We start from the raw sequence: 14,234 nt of genomic DNA, 5'->3' as shown, positions 1-14,234 counted from the left end.
AAATATTTTTTAACTCATTCAAAGGTTTTTCATCTCAGTGCAAACTTAATGGTAATTAACACTGCTCTGAAGCATTTCTCTTATTTTGTATCAGGAACTGAGTCATTGCTGGTTCACTTCTAATTTCACTTTGACTAAACTGACTGAACTTCTGAGAGTAAGCTGTCCAAAGCCCTTTTCCACCTCACTTCACTTGGTCTGTGTGGTGCTTCATCTGAATGTAAGGCTCTATTTTACTCTGCATTTTCTCCAATAACTCTCAAACCACCTACATGAATTCAAAAAATGTTGGGTTCTTTAACAAATTATTTCTTCAGTAGCTTCCAGAGGAGTAAAAAATGCTTCTCTGGTGATGGTGTCTTGAATAAAATTCAGAAATGTTAGGAATTTCAATAAATTTGTTCCTCCTAGAAATATATTTTCCTTCTCGAAGGATCTGAGAAACTTTTTACCTTCTGCCACAAATCTGTCTTTTCACAGAGGAAACTGATTACTTTGAGATATGGTTTTGTTCCAGAAGAAGATTACTTTCTTTTCCAAAATTTTTAGAGGCCAAGTTACTTGGTACTTGAATGATGACTGTAATTTCAGGTTTGCTCTTTCTATATATTAAAGAGCTGAGAATAATTACTGCAAATCCTTCTGCTTGTCTCTGTTACACAATTCCATAATGCATTTGAACAAGCTTCATAGCACTCTTAAGTGTGTACAATTAAGACTGAAGTTATATGATTTCTATTTAACTAAGTTAAAATTTCAGTAGTTTCCAAAGTTCTACACTATACAGGTCATGGTTCCATGAAAAATAAAATGCATGCAGCATATGTATTAATGGATGTATGCAGCTCTTCTTTAGTTCTTTTTATTCTGAGTTCTTGGGCCTCTACAGTTGCCTACTCACATTTATGCTAATTCTAATTTCTAATTTGTCTTGCAGTTCATTAGAAAGTTTTAGATTGTTTAATCTGGATCAGAAAGTATGATTTGCATGACAGGCTAAAATTCTCATAACTGTCCTGCATTAAAGAGTATCACATAGCAACCTGGCAGAAGTGGAAAGATTTCCTCTTCCATTTCCCTCTGAAAAAATTCCCTGGGAATAATACATCAGTTGAAGACTGCTGACTCCTGAAAGAAGAATTCTACAGAGACCCCTGCTTTCATGGTATTCCACAGTGAAAAATGTCCCTTAATGGCTATCAGTGTTTCACTAGAACGTAGAAATTGCAGTTTAATTAGTGCCAACTAATTTCCTCAAATCTTGTAATTTACCTAAAAAAATTAAACAGAGCAAATCGCGGTGAAAGCATTTCCTCAAGCAGGCTGTGTAACACACTTCCATGAGTCTGCCAGTCCCTGTGCAGCATTCAGGGCAGGCTCAGGCAGGAATCACATCTGCCTCAGTGCCCTGCTGCCTCTGCACTTCAGCACCAGTCCCTAATGCACCAGTCATTTACTTGTGTAAAACAACTCTGCTTTCTGCAATTTGAAAATCTGCTGCATAAAAGAGAATCAACATCTTTTAGTTTTACTGTTTATTCTAACATAGGCCATGTTAAAAGCACACTTTGAGAAAGTCTTCTGCTTTTCATCAGGCCTTGCTACTGCTTGTCATTCTCTGAAGGGTTAGAAGTTATTCTTGGAGAGAAGAATGTCACACAGAGTTTTTTCCTGTTCATTGCTTGTATAGCTCTACTATTTCTTTGCCTACTCCACTTCTCAGCACCTAGAAGCTTCTCAAATGTAACAGTGAAGCCCTAAGTAATTTATCTGAGCTCTTCGGAGGTGTCAAATGATTTAAAAAACAATCACAACAAAGAAACAGATAATGAAACTGAGTTGTAAAATTTGATTCTGAATCTTTATGTTTGATACAAACAGGAGATTGGTCTTTAGCATGAATGTGTTTGCCTTTGTCTGCTACTCAAAGAAGAACTGGAAACTCTGAACTCAAGAACGCTGACTAGCAAAATACAAAAATATCAGCAGTCACTAGACAAGCTGACATAAAGCAGATGGCTCTGTGCATAACCTGGTATATGGCTCCAGCGATTTCCACTGCTTTGGGATTAGGATGGAAGGCACACCACTCACAACAGAGGGAAACAGACACCTGGAGAATGCAAGATGAGTATCTTTCCCTTTGATGTTACTAGTTTCTGAATTTTTTTGACGCATCTGAAAACAGGCAATAGCTGTCCTGAATCTCAAAGGAAGAGGAGAAATCAGTTCCACTTCTGAGTTTCCTTCTTCATTTCAGTTATGAGATGACTGAGGTACATTAAGCTTGCAATGGTGCATGATATTCCCTGGGCCGTGCTATTCTTTATTTTATATCTGTTTGATTGGGGTTTTTCAGTCTTAATTAAGGAGAGGAACAGAAATACAAGTCAAATAATACTGCCTGCAAACATTAAATTATATCCAAGCACCATTTAAAACTCTGTGACAATTAACTACCTAAAATTTAGATTTAGAACCACTGAGATTTTGACTATTTTTTAGAATCATACAAGAACTCATGTTTCCCAACACGTCTGTTAACTTGCTTTACACTGCACCTGGAAGCTCTACAAAGACATAACTCAAAGTATTAAATTTTAGCTGCTAAGGCTGACAAGGGGTTTTGAATCAGGAAGATGGATCAAACCTGAAATTTATACTGAGGCATGCTTGTTATTTAAAAGATTAATAAACCATCCTTCTGCCAAATCCAAACAAAACTAATTCTGACCTCCTGCTGGATTAGGTTTACAAGCTTCTGCATTAATAACACACAACACTGCAGGACTGCATGAGGATATTGAAAAAATAGGGTCTTTCCTAATTGTGACTAGCAATTTTCTTTCCTCCTTCATAGCTGACATGAGGTTTGTACACAGTGGCCAAAGTAAGGAAACCAAAGAGCTGATTTACAGTTGACTTGGACGAACACCACAGCCTCGTCATGCCCAGCCACATTCTCAGCCTTCACGGAGACGCGGTAAATCCCGGGATTCTCGTAGCGGTGACGGATGGGCTCTCCAGTCATCGTCAGGTTCACGTATATCGCCTTAAAGCCATCCCCAAGATCTACCTGGTATTTGGTACTCAATACATCACCCTAAAAGGAAATCACATCACAGATATCTGCAATGGCCACAACCAAAATAGACATGACACATGTTCATAACCATTTACAGAATCACAACAGCGTTTTCAGCCCCAGCCAGACACCTTGACCCAACTGCAACAGCTGCAGTAAAACCACTACTGCCATGGCAATTACATTAGTGCAACAGATGCTGTGTGCACTAATAGAGAAAATACCATGTTTACAGAGCAAGGTGCTACCTTAAAATTACATACCCCAGACCACTAACCAAGTTGTATGGGACAGAAACCATCACTCTTCTCTTAATGCAGCTGGACATTATGTAACATAATGGTGCAGAACAGCCCAAGGTTCAAAAGTGATGCTCATGTGATTGTAAGCAACAGAAGATTGCTATTTTAGCAATTTACTACTCATCACATGAGCTTCTAGCCTTTGCAGTTATAAAGTAAAACCAATTGGCTTAGATGTTCTTCACAGCGCTTTCCAGCCATACCTTCTCACTGTCAATCCTGTGGCCTTTAAGAACCAAGCTGGGATCTTTCCAGAGTTGTAGAATGTTACACGGAGCTACCAGCATGTTAAGAGCTAACATGCTCTAGTGCAAAATTAGATGCATGTTTAATAAAGCTGAGTTTGGGAAATGGTTTAAAAGTCCAGTCAAATAATTCGATCATGTCAAATAGCTCATGAAATTTATAATTCATAATACTTCTGTTAAGTGTTCCTTTAAGTAACACTGTGCTCCTAAATTCAGGCCTAAAGTGCCACAAGGCTGATACCATTGTCAGAGAACAAACATGCCCATCATTCATGTTGTCACAGCATAGCTGCTCAAGAGAGAAATCAGGTCTGTGCCACATGGACCGGTCATTTGGATTCAGTCAAAGGAAAATTTGTTTTAGCTGTGAGCAGCAATGCTTTTTCACTACTGGCAGCACTGCCTGAGCAAGTGGCCCTGATTCCTTGACCTCCAGCAGTGTGGATGTTCCTGCTTGCTTCCCAGAGACCATGGCAAGCTGCAGGGCCAGGCTATGTAGAAAAGCCTCTTGGTTGTGGAAACACAAGTATAGATTTCAAAAACTTCCTTTCCTCTATGAAAGGAATGTATGCACCCATATGCTGGTCAAGCAACATGAAAGGCCATCAAAGCAGAAAAGGATTGACATTAAAGTATTCAAAAATCACTTCATTTCTCCAAAACCCACGCTCTGAAATTGCTTTATTTCAAAATTTAATCCTAAAAGGCAGCACTATGTAATTCTTTTCACAATGACAACGATCAGTGATTGCAATAATCTCCCCAGGAAACTGATTAATTATCCAGAATTCTATTCTATTCTATTCTATTCTATTCTATTCTATTCTATTCTATTCTATTCTGTTGATTTAGCAGGACAGGTGCCAGGCATCTTATCCAGCTCTATGATTTTTCCAAGAGAGGTTAGACCAGATGATCCTTGAGGTCCCTTCCAACCTGTCAGTCTATATTTCTATGATCCTTTGAAAATCAAAGGAGGTATCATGCCTAGAACCCATGTAATCCTGACATTACCTTTCCAAAAGGAAGGAAAACATCCTATTATTTCCTCCTTTTATTATTTTACAGTGTGGATGATTTTGTTCCATGTTTTATCACACGAAACAACATTGCTTATAATGTAAAAAATACCCATAATAAGGAACCTCTAGGATTATCAAATACCTAAGCACCATATTTCAAGACACATAAAGGACTGTGAAAGGCTCTTCATTGTGAATAGTTTTTTCCCAAATAACATCTTTACTTTGACAACAGAAGGGTAGAATTTTGCAGAGGAGATAACATGTTATTAAAGTTTAAAGCAGAAGAGATATCTCCTTGCCAGCAATGTGTCAGTAAGTGGAATCTCTTTAGATGACATTAGCTTGCATACAATTCTTTTTCACTCTGTCTAATGCTAACAAGTGTACATGCATATTTTTTCCAGGTGAGACAGAAACCAGCATTGAAAGACAGTAGAGGAAGGTTCTCTTAACATTTTATTCTATTAACTTCCCTAGTGTGAAGATGAGGGTGCTTTCTTCAAAACATCCAGGTATTTCTATTTCCTGATGGGTAAAGACAGAGTATGGAGAAGTAGCAAAACAGTGATAAAGGGAAAAGGCAGATAAATCTATAAGGAATTGGGGACATCTACTTCTATAAAAAATAGAAGATTGTCATGACATTATTTATTCATATATTCAGCCAAAAAAATTTGGGGAAAATTATGACCATGATGGTGTATTTATTCTTTATTATTATTTCTAAGGACAGTTGCAAACTGCCCAAATGTACCAGAAGCCTGCTTCCTTTCCTCTCTAATGTCTGGTATTCCTGCACCTAACAACATGCATTCACAGAAACTAGCAAATTAATTTTGTTCACCAGAGAAAAGAATATGTTTTGGTTTGTTGTAGTAGAGCTGATTCCTAAACTCAGTAATTGTTATGAATTCTCACTGGACTTTGTCATACAGATTAAGTTCTAGGCAGTGCTCAGAACATTTGAGTTTAAATATTATTCTTAGCCATAGAGGGCACCAAACTGCTATATTTCTTCTAAGTCTGTCTTCCTCTTTGATGCATGGAGCAAAGAGTTCACCAAAAGACAGAGCAAGGGATTCTCTTCAAGATCCGTTATTTCTGGAGATTTTCGAATAATTTTAAATGTTTTTCATATTGCCACAGAGATTCATTAAAGCTTCAGTAGGAAGAAACTCAAACTGCCAATCAAAATCATTAGAGTCCAAATTGTAACCAAATGCTCTAGGCTTACAATAAACATTTCCAAACAAATTCTAAAAAGAGAAGGCAGCAGGACTTGCCACACAAACTGTTGGGGCACTGCATGCACTGGGACAGAGCCTGTGAAGCATTAAGCAGCCCAGTGTTCTGCACGAGACCTTCTTGATTCTATTACAGAAACAAATCCCAAGTGCTTGATTTATAGAGCACAGGTTTGCCAAAATGTGTGAACTTTCTTCAAGTTCTTGCAAACCAGTGGGGTTAGCCAGGATTACAATACTCTGGTAACCTGAGCAGAGCAGTTATAGCTTAATGCTAAAAAACAAGCATGAGAAAACAAACCCATGGCAAACAATTCATCCAAGAGTTACTCGCTGCTGTTGGTCAGGGCCTTAGGGAATTGTCTTTCAATAAACAGAAAATGCCCCTGTATCTTTGGCAACACAACTAAAATATAAAAATATTCTTATGCTGAGCTATTTGCTGATTTCTGTAAGGCTTTGCCTCATTCCTTTCTGAAAGGTTGATTCTCAAAAGCATCTAAACCCAAGTATTAAATGTTCTCTCCATTTTTGTTCTCTGATACAGCAGTTGAAATTTTCAGTTCAAGAAGACTTTGGTAATCCAGTTTCTCTGACTTTCCAAGAAATCAGTGCTTTTTCTCCTGAGGAGACAAATCCTGTTCTGCGGGTGGAATTTGGAGGTTCACTGAGTTTACTGGCTTATCTTATTCACTTGAAATCAAGTTTCAGTGTTTAGAAAGCTGTTAATCTTTGTCTCAAGCACAAATTAATCTTCAATCAGCAGCAAAACAGGTAGGAATGAAACTAACCCTAAAATCAGCAATTCACCTTCCATGTAGCCAATGTTTATTACTACCTGCTCTTGTTGGACAATGAAGGTGATGTCTTCCCCAGGCCTTACAGCCAGACTTTCTTCTCTGATGCTGATCTGAAGTCCCTTGGGAGCAATCAATGGACACATATGGTGTGCTAAGTTCTGCTGCAGGTCTACTCCACCTTCACACACATTAGAAACAACTTTCCTGTACCTGCAAAAACAGTAAACAGTGGGCACAATGAATTGGAGGTAAGCAAAAGAATGACAGCAAAGGCACCAAATGCATGTGTGATTGAGGCTACTGCATTTTCCTTGGGTTCACAAACAGAGAAGATTGCAAATGATCAAAGCCAACTAACAATGCAAGTACTTTCATTGCCTTAACTCGGGTAACCTGCTGAAGAAAGGGTGTGGAGCATGGATGAGAATTTCACTTACATGCATTGGAAGAGTCTGTGTTTTCCAACTTAGAAACATGCCTGACTAGCCCTCGGGCACCTAGACAGTCTGCTGTCCTCTCTGTCATCCCCTTTTCTAGCATCCAAGTCTTCAATGCTCCAGAGGTCTTGGTTCAAATCCCACAGATTGGGAAGAAATTAGACCAAACAGCTTCTACATTAACCCAGAACTAATTGCTTAACTGCTGCTTCCAAATCTATTTGTTTCTTAAAACACTTAAAGCATTTGTTTGATATAACTGTATAAAAGAGTGGAAGGACTCACACTTTTAAAGTGCTAATAATGAAATGGTCGGATGTGTACAGTAATTATTTACAGATCACTTTCACACAGGTATGTTATTTTTAAACATCCTTTACAATCAGAGTTACATTTCATTCTTCTGAATTCCCACTCTGTATATCCCAGCTGTCATCCACAACCCAAAAGGCAGCATTTTCCTCTGTAAGGTAAATATACACAGAGACTGTGATTCTATTGCCAGATTGGACATTTCAGCATTTGGTTCTCATCTCCACAACCGACTGTGATGGTGTTATGATAAGCCAGAATAGATGCCAGCTGCAAGTTATTCTCAGCACAGACGTCAGACTACATTGTAGTGTATATTCTATGCAGTATTGTTTATAGTTACTAAAGCTTTCCTTTGATTCTGAGTGTCCCATATGGTCAGGAAAAGAATCTTTTCTCCACAGAACTCCTTACCCTTATGGAAGTGAGAAACTTGGAAATTCTGTGAGATGCTGTCAGTTCCTCAGAGTAATTCATTGGATCCAAACTGAAAATTACTCTGAACCCAAGAAACGAGCTAAAAGGCTCATGAACAGTCCTATCAGAAGTGTAATAATAGATACAAAATATTACCAAAAAAATAAAAATTCTGAAAAGACAGCTCACCCTCTTCTCAAATGGATTAGTTTTTTAACTGCTGTGAACACACAAGGCAATATTTTCCTTTCATTAATCTGTAGGAACCTCCTGATCATGCCCTATGTCAGAATCAGAACTTTTCCATTTCCCAGTTTTTACAGTTTGCCTAATTTACATTTCATAGAATCATAGACTGGTTCAGGTTGGAAGAGACCTTAAAGATTATCTCTATTAACCCTCCTATCATGGACAGGGACACCTTCCACTAGATCAGGTTGCTCAAAGCCCCATCCAACCTGGCCTTCAACACTTCCAGCGATGGGGAATCCCCAGTTTCTCTGGGCAACCTGTGCCCAGAGAAACTCACCACTCTCACAGCAAAGAAATTTTTCCTATTATCTAATCCAAACCTTCACTCCTTCAGTTAAAGGCCATTCCCCCGGTCCTATCACTACATGTCCTTGTGTAAAGTCCCTCTCCAGCTCTCTCGTAGACTCCATTTAAGTATTTAAATATGAATTTCTTTCAAACCACATTTGAGGCTACTGATTGAAATATTCTACCCCTCTCTGGAAGCCTCATCAAGCCCATGAAATGCAAAATCAGCTTACCCAGTGCTGCTGGTGTATGCCTGCCCCAACACACAGTCTTCAGGAGGTGCTTCTGGGTTAAACCAAAAGTCAGCAAAGCATTTGCTCGACTCCAGCTTCAGAGGTGCAGAGCGCTCAAACCCGTAATCACTGAAAAACATCAACACCAAACATGTTACTACACCCACTTCACTCTGCAATCCAGTTTGGGGTGAACGAGACTACATTTTTCAAAGTCAATATATTTTTTCAGTGTTATTCTACTAGATGAACATACAAGTTGATGAAGCCAATTCTGTTCTAATTTCAGTGGGAGTTGTGTACACTTGGGGGAAAAACTGGTTGCAATTACTTTGTCAGTTCTGCAAAATTACCTCCCTTGGTAAAAAAGAATTTTTTTAAAGGTTTCCTTTGACACTCAGACCAAACATTTCTTTTCTTTTCTTTTTTTTTTTTTTAAGCTTGCCTTTAAAATTAATTCCATGGTCATTTTTCAAGTCTTGGTCAACAAAGAAAAACATCAGGATCTGTTCAGTCAGGTGAAACAAATACTTAAACATAGCAAGATTTTTAATGGGAACAGGGGCAAAAGGAGGAAAATAAACCCATCTCAACCTCTATGTAAATATTTATTAGAAATAAGTCAAAAGGCCCACAGACAGACTCACCATAAGAAATCAGTGTTCACACATTCACAAACTTTGGATGTGAGAGCTGATGTGAAACTTTTCCCTTTAATGCACCAAGATGAAATCTTCCTCTTCCGAAAGCTTCTCTGCTGGCCCATGATACAACGATCACCCTGAATATCAAAGCACTGGACTTATTGCCACAGAACCTCCACAAACAGACCTTGTGTTGTCCTGAGAAAGGCTGGTCTTCCTGCCAAGACTATAAACCTTACCAGCCCTCTGATCTCAGATATATAGGTATAGAAAGCCCTCATATCCACTGCTGTCCACTAACAGATCATTACAGAGTTGTAACATGGGCCATATTTCCAGGACACAAATCTGAAGATGCGCGTGAAAATGAAAGTGCAATTTATGTTTCATAAGTGCCCAACCTGTGTGCAAAGCTCAGAACTGCCATTTAAAAATTTCATCTGTCTGCAGATAGTGAATTTCTCTAAATGACCATATCTCATGTTGCCTGTCCATTTGAAGCACCAACCATGAGGACACAGAACGAGCTCTCTCCATACACACTCCATTGGTAAATGGGCAGCTGCAAGTACTCTGTCAAAGTAATTTTAGTAGTTTCTAATTTCTGAAAGATATTTCAATGCCAATACCCCAAGATACTGTTACCCTTTAGGCTCAGATCTGTGTAACATTCTTTGTATACACACAGCAGTCCCAAACAGGAGGTGTAAAATTAGGCACGAGAACTAGAAAATGAGAGCTGGAGTAACACTGAAGTATGCGAAAAATAAACCAACCCTGGTGGAAGAAGTAAAACATAAAAATCAGAATGATTATGAATAAATATGATGTGTTCCATTTAATAAAAAATACCACCACATATTGGTCTCTTTAATCAGTACATTGTACAGACAATTTAGCTTCCGGAAAGTGGATTTGGCCAGAGCATCGTGATTAGCACAGCCTTAGTGCACTATGCAGAAAGGATATTGCCCAAAACAACTGGACTCCATTACATTATTGGTCCACTGAGATCCTAAATTACTTCTGGAATGGACTTTACTTATGGCAATTTATATATGAGTATGGTATGTGGTCAGGAAGTTGGCAGAACATGACTGCATGTTGAAATTGTTTCAATCAATATTACACACTTCACTTTATGGGACATGCTTCCCAACCCAGCAGGACCACCTATTATTATGGCAACCCCCCAGATATACTGCTGCCTTTTCTGGGACACAGATCACACAACCAAAGGGAACACAAAATCCTCTCTGAATTTAAACTCCAGCGAAATCAGCATAAGGAGACTAAGCTGTGGGTGTAGCATCCCAATTCAATTTGGAAACATTTTCTTAGCACACAACACTATATGAATCTGAAAGCTATGGAAAAATTTTGTCAGTTAACATAAAACTATGAATACCTGCAGATTTGTGAGCTCCCAAGACTCATAGTCTTCATCAGTGCACTCCCTGGGGAAGGATGGTCTGAAATCCACCTTCACCAGTTCCCAGTCTGAACGGTAGCTGATATGTCCAAAGACTCTGAACAAAAGACCAAAAGGAAAGTCTTACTGCAAAGAAATACCAAACAGCTTAGATTCAAAATTTCAGTCTTATCTTTTCCTATCCACAGTCCTAGCTCTCTGCTAAAAGGTCCCAGGTTAATTTTTCTTCCACTTTTATTCGTCTTCTATGTACAATGAGTCTAGTTAGGAAACACTTGTTAATTGTATGAAACTTTACAATGAAGAGATATAACTCATATGTTAAAAGTTTTTTTTTCCCTAGCAAACTATCCAAAAATTAAATAGGGAATAATATTTTCTAATTTGAAATAAATTTTTTTCTCTATTATCTTGCTATGTGAAACAGACAGAGCTCTCAGATTTTGACAAGAAGCTCAGATCAGGGAGCAGAAACCCAGGATTTTGACAGAAAGCTCAGATCAGGGAGCAGAAACCCAGATGACCAGAGTCAGTTTCCAGCTCTGCTGCTCATTCCTTGTGATTTGCAATTTCTTCAGTTGTTTTTCTTGTGGGATTTTGTGTTAATTTCTACAGCCTTCAGATGGCAACGTACTATTGTTAAACTCACAGCATTATCATAATATTTTATTAATTTCTAAGGAATACACTACATCATCACAGTGTGCTGGAGAATTCAGAGTCTCTTCTTCATTTCAGATAGTTCAAAGTATAACAAAAACCAGCCAAAAATGGTATAATCTTTTTTTTTTTAGGGGGGGAAGGAAAAAAAAAGGAAATTTCATTACCTTAAAAAACAAGCTGCACTTTCAAAGCAGACAACATTTTTTAAGACAGAATCTTTATTTCCAAAACAAAATGGGTACATATGACATCAAACAACAAATTAGAAAGGATAAAGACTCTTTTTGGGCAAAAGTAAAATGTATTTGTGGTTTGTATCAGGCTTATGTGACTTACTTGCCAAAGAATTTAAGGTTAATTCTGAAGCCAACAATTTCTGTGCAGTTCATACTGCACGGAGTTCATATTCCAAGCTTTAGTATCATTGTCCAAAGTAATTAATTCCTTTTGCTTTGCCCTCAGTTTTGTCCAAATCCAGGCACAGCAGGAACGGTAGAGTTTTACTAAAATCATTCTGCAGTGCCCAGTCATTTCTCTTGTCCTGAATTCCAGGTTCAGATTGGAACTGGAGTAGACCAGAAGTGATTGATTTTCTACAGCACAGGGGCAATACACAAAGCATGTTCCCTGGTAAATGGCTTACAACTCTGAAATATTCCAAAAAGGCTGAAAAATAGTTCACAGAGACTAAAGATGTACAATGATTTCCCCCTTTCCTTTCTGGTGTCTTTGCTTCTCCTCCACAGCAGAGAGCTGTAGATATCAATAGGTTATTGCTCACACTGCTCCCATTACAGTGACTGGACAACCCATGCTCACAGGAAACCACACCACAAGCAGTGCAGTTAATTAAACACAAACATATGCATTTAGTTTGTATTTCTTACTCTTTTCTTGTAAGGCTCTGAGATTAAAGGACTTGGAACATCTAATTCCTTTCCTTCTAAACGTACTTATGGCTCAGAAGTAGAAGCAATGCACACAAACTAAAAAATGTGGCTCAGTCACTGGCTGTATGTGCACATAGGTGTGTGGTCCCATTTCTCTCATTAAGCCTAAGGGTTTGGTTCTTTTTTCTGGTTCAGCTGGATCCTAAGAGCTGCTGTCACCATATAATCTTATTCACTGGTAGTTACATACTCAATAAAGTGTCTACCTAGGTGGTCTCTTGCTTTTTCCACAATGCCTGTTTCAATATGACTGGGTTTGCTGACAGACATGAAGTGTCTTTTGTATGCAAAATGTCCTGTGCCTGTTTTCTAAAATCTTTGTTTCTCCATACAAGGTACTAACATAAGGCAGACTTCACCATGTGCTTATGTAACTACCTACCTCAGTGATTGCTGCTCCAGGCATCACAAAACTTCACAAATTTACTGCATTTCTTTTATTAACTCATTCATAAAAATATACATTCAAGTGCAAGTAGCCAAGTCCTGTTAAAGCTTCACTCCTGCCTCAAGAAAAGTATTTTCTACAGAACAAATGAAATTTTCTCCATTCGTGTGAGCTATCTCAGGCAGATTAGCCAAGGAAAGAGGAAGAAAGGAGGTGGTGTTTTGAGTTCAAGGCAGAACAGAATAATGACATTCTCCTGAAAACATAATCTCTGAACTATTATTAACGGTCTTTGAAATCTCATGAGGATGATTCCAAATAACTATGGCAAGGGAAAGATGTTGCTTATATGTATAAATACACACACACAACCACACATACACTTTTATGTGTGTATATAGAACCAGAGATATAAAAGAGCAAAACAGAGCTCAGAGAGTTAGAGATTAATTTTGATATCCACAGAGATACCAAAAAATTATTGAGCTATCCACTTCTAAGCACCTTGGAGATAATTAAAATGATAACAAACAGCTACCACAGATTTATCAAAACCAAATCATGTCAAACTAATGTAATTTTCTCCTTTTACAGGGTAACTGGATTAGTGGATAAAGGAAAGAAAAAAATGCAGCATGTTTTGACCTTTGTTAAAACTGTTACACATTTCTACCTGACATTGTCTCAATATAAAAAAGAAAACAGTGCAGATAAAATCACTGTGAAGAGGAATGGAAGTACATATTGAATAAGAAGAATCCATTTTCAAAAGGTAGTTATCAAATAAAGAATATTTTGAGGTATGTAACACAAAGATATGATGGGCCCACAGTCAATATTTTCATTAACAATTGTGGTCAAATAAGAAAGAAAAAGTTTTGCTGGTAACACACAAAGAAGGGAGTGGACATGATGGAAGCAATGTTCAGAAATCAATATGATGACATACTCCAAAACCAAGCAAAAAGTACTCCTTGGGGAAAAAGAAACCCAAACCCATATGAAAGGTAGAAACCAAAATGGAAAATAACTTTCAAATATCAAATAAAAGACTTGGGTAATTCTGTGGAATTAAAACAAGAATGAAGTGTTGCTGCAAAATAAGAAAGACTAATTCTAGGTTGTATTGAGAACTCAAAAACAGAAGACATGGGGGTAATTATTTTGATAAACTTGGCACTGGTAAAGCCTCTGGAAGAATATTGTGTCTAATTTTGGATTTTATATGCATATTTACAGAACCACTAAAAATGAATTTGAAGAGGGGCAAAATGACTCATAAGCTGCTTAGAAAATGTAACCAATGAAGAATGATTGAAAAAATTGGGTTTTTCACCGGAATAGATAAAGCTGTACAACAAAATGTTTGCAGAGTCTTGTTACAGAGTAAAGAGCTGACTTCAAAGAGACCTAGAGGAAGGGCAAGAAAGACCACGGACAAGGATCAATTTAAAAGATACTGCCACATTATTCTCTAATTCCTGCTCCTCAGTACTGGTGAGTTTACATGTGAA

General features: G+C 37.9%; 1 protein-coding gene across 6 annotated transcripts in view; it reads right to left on the bottom strand.

The window, feature by feature from the left end:
* Positions 1 to 14,234, bottom strand: part of SORCS2 (sortilin related VPS10 domain containing receptor 2) — a 536,124-nt gene that overhangs the window by 33,847 nt on the left and 488,043 nt on the right. For all 6 annotated transcript variants that reach the window (XM_077177749.1, XM_077177750.1, XM_054632803.2 and 3 more), the window contains exons 15-19: positions 10,696 to 10,816; positions 9,291 to 9,424; positions 8,644 to 8,772; positions 6,743 to 6,914; positions 2,917 to 3,103 (exon numbers count right to left, since the gene is read on the bottom strand). In XM_077177749.1, the coding sequence (XP_077033864.1) occupies positions 2,917 to 3,103; positions 6,743 to 6,914; positions 8,644 to 8,772; positions 9,291 to 9,424; positions 10,696 to 10,816 (743 nt within the window). The remainder of the gene's footprint in view (positions 1 to 2,916; positions 3,104 to 6,742; positions 6,915 to 8,643; positions 8,773 to 9,290; positions 9,425 to 10,695; positions 10,817 to 14,234) is intronic.

The sequence above is a fragment of the Agelaius phoeniceus genome, chromosome 4 (assembly GCF_051311805.1).
Source record: "Agelaius phoeniceus isolate bAgePho1 chromosome 4, bAgePho1.hap1, whole genome shotgun sequence".
Lineage (NCBI taxonomy): Eukaryota > Metazoa > Chordata > Aves > Passeriformes > Icteridae > Agelaius > Agelaius phoeniceus.
The sequence above is the reverse complement of the archived record's forward strand: the minus strand, read 5'-3'. Positions and strand labels throughout refer to the sequence as shown.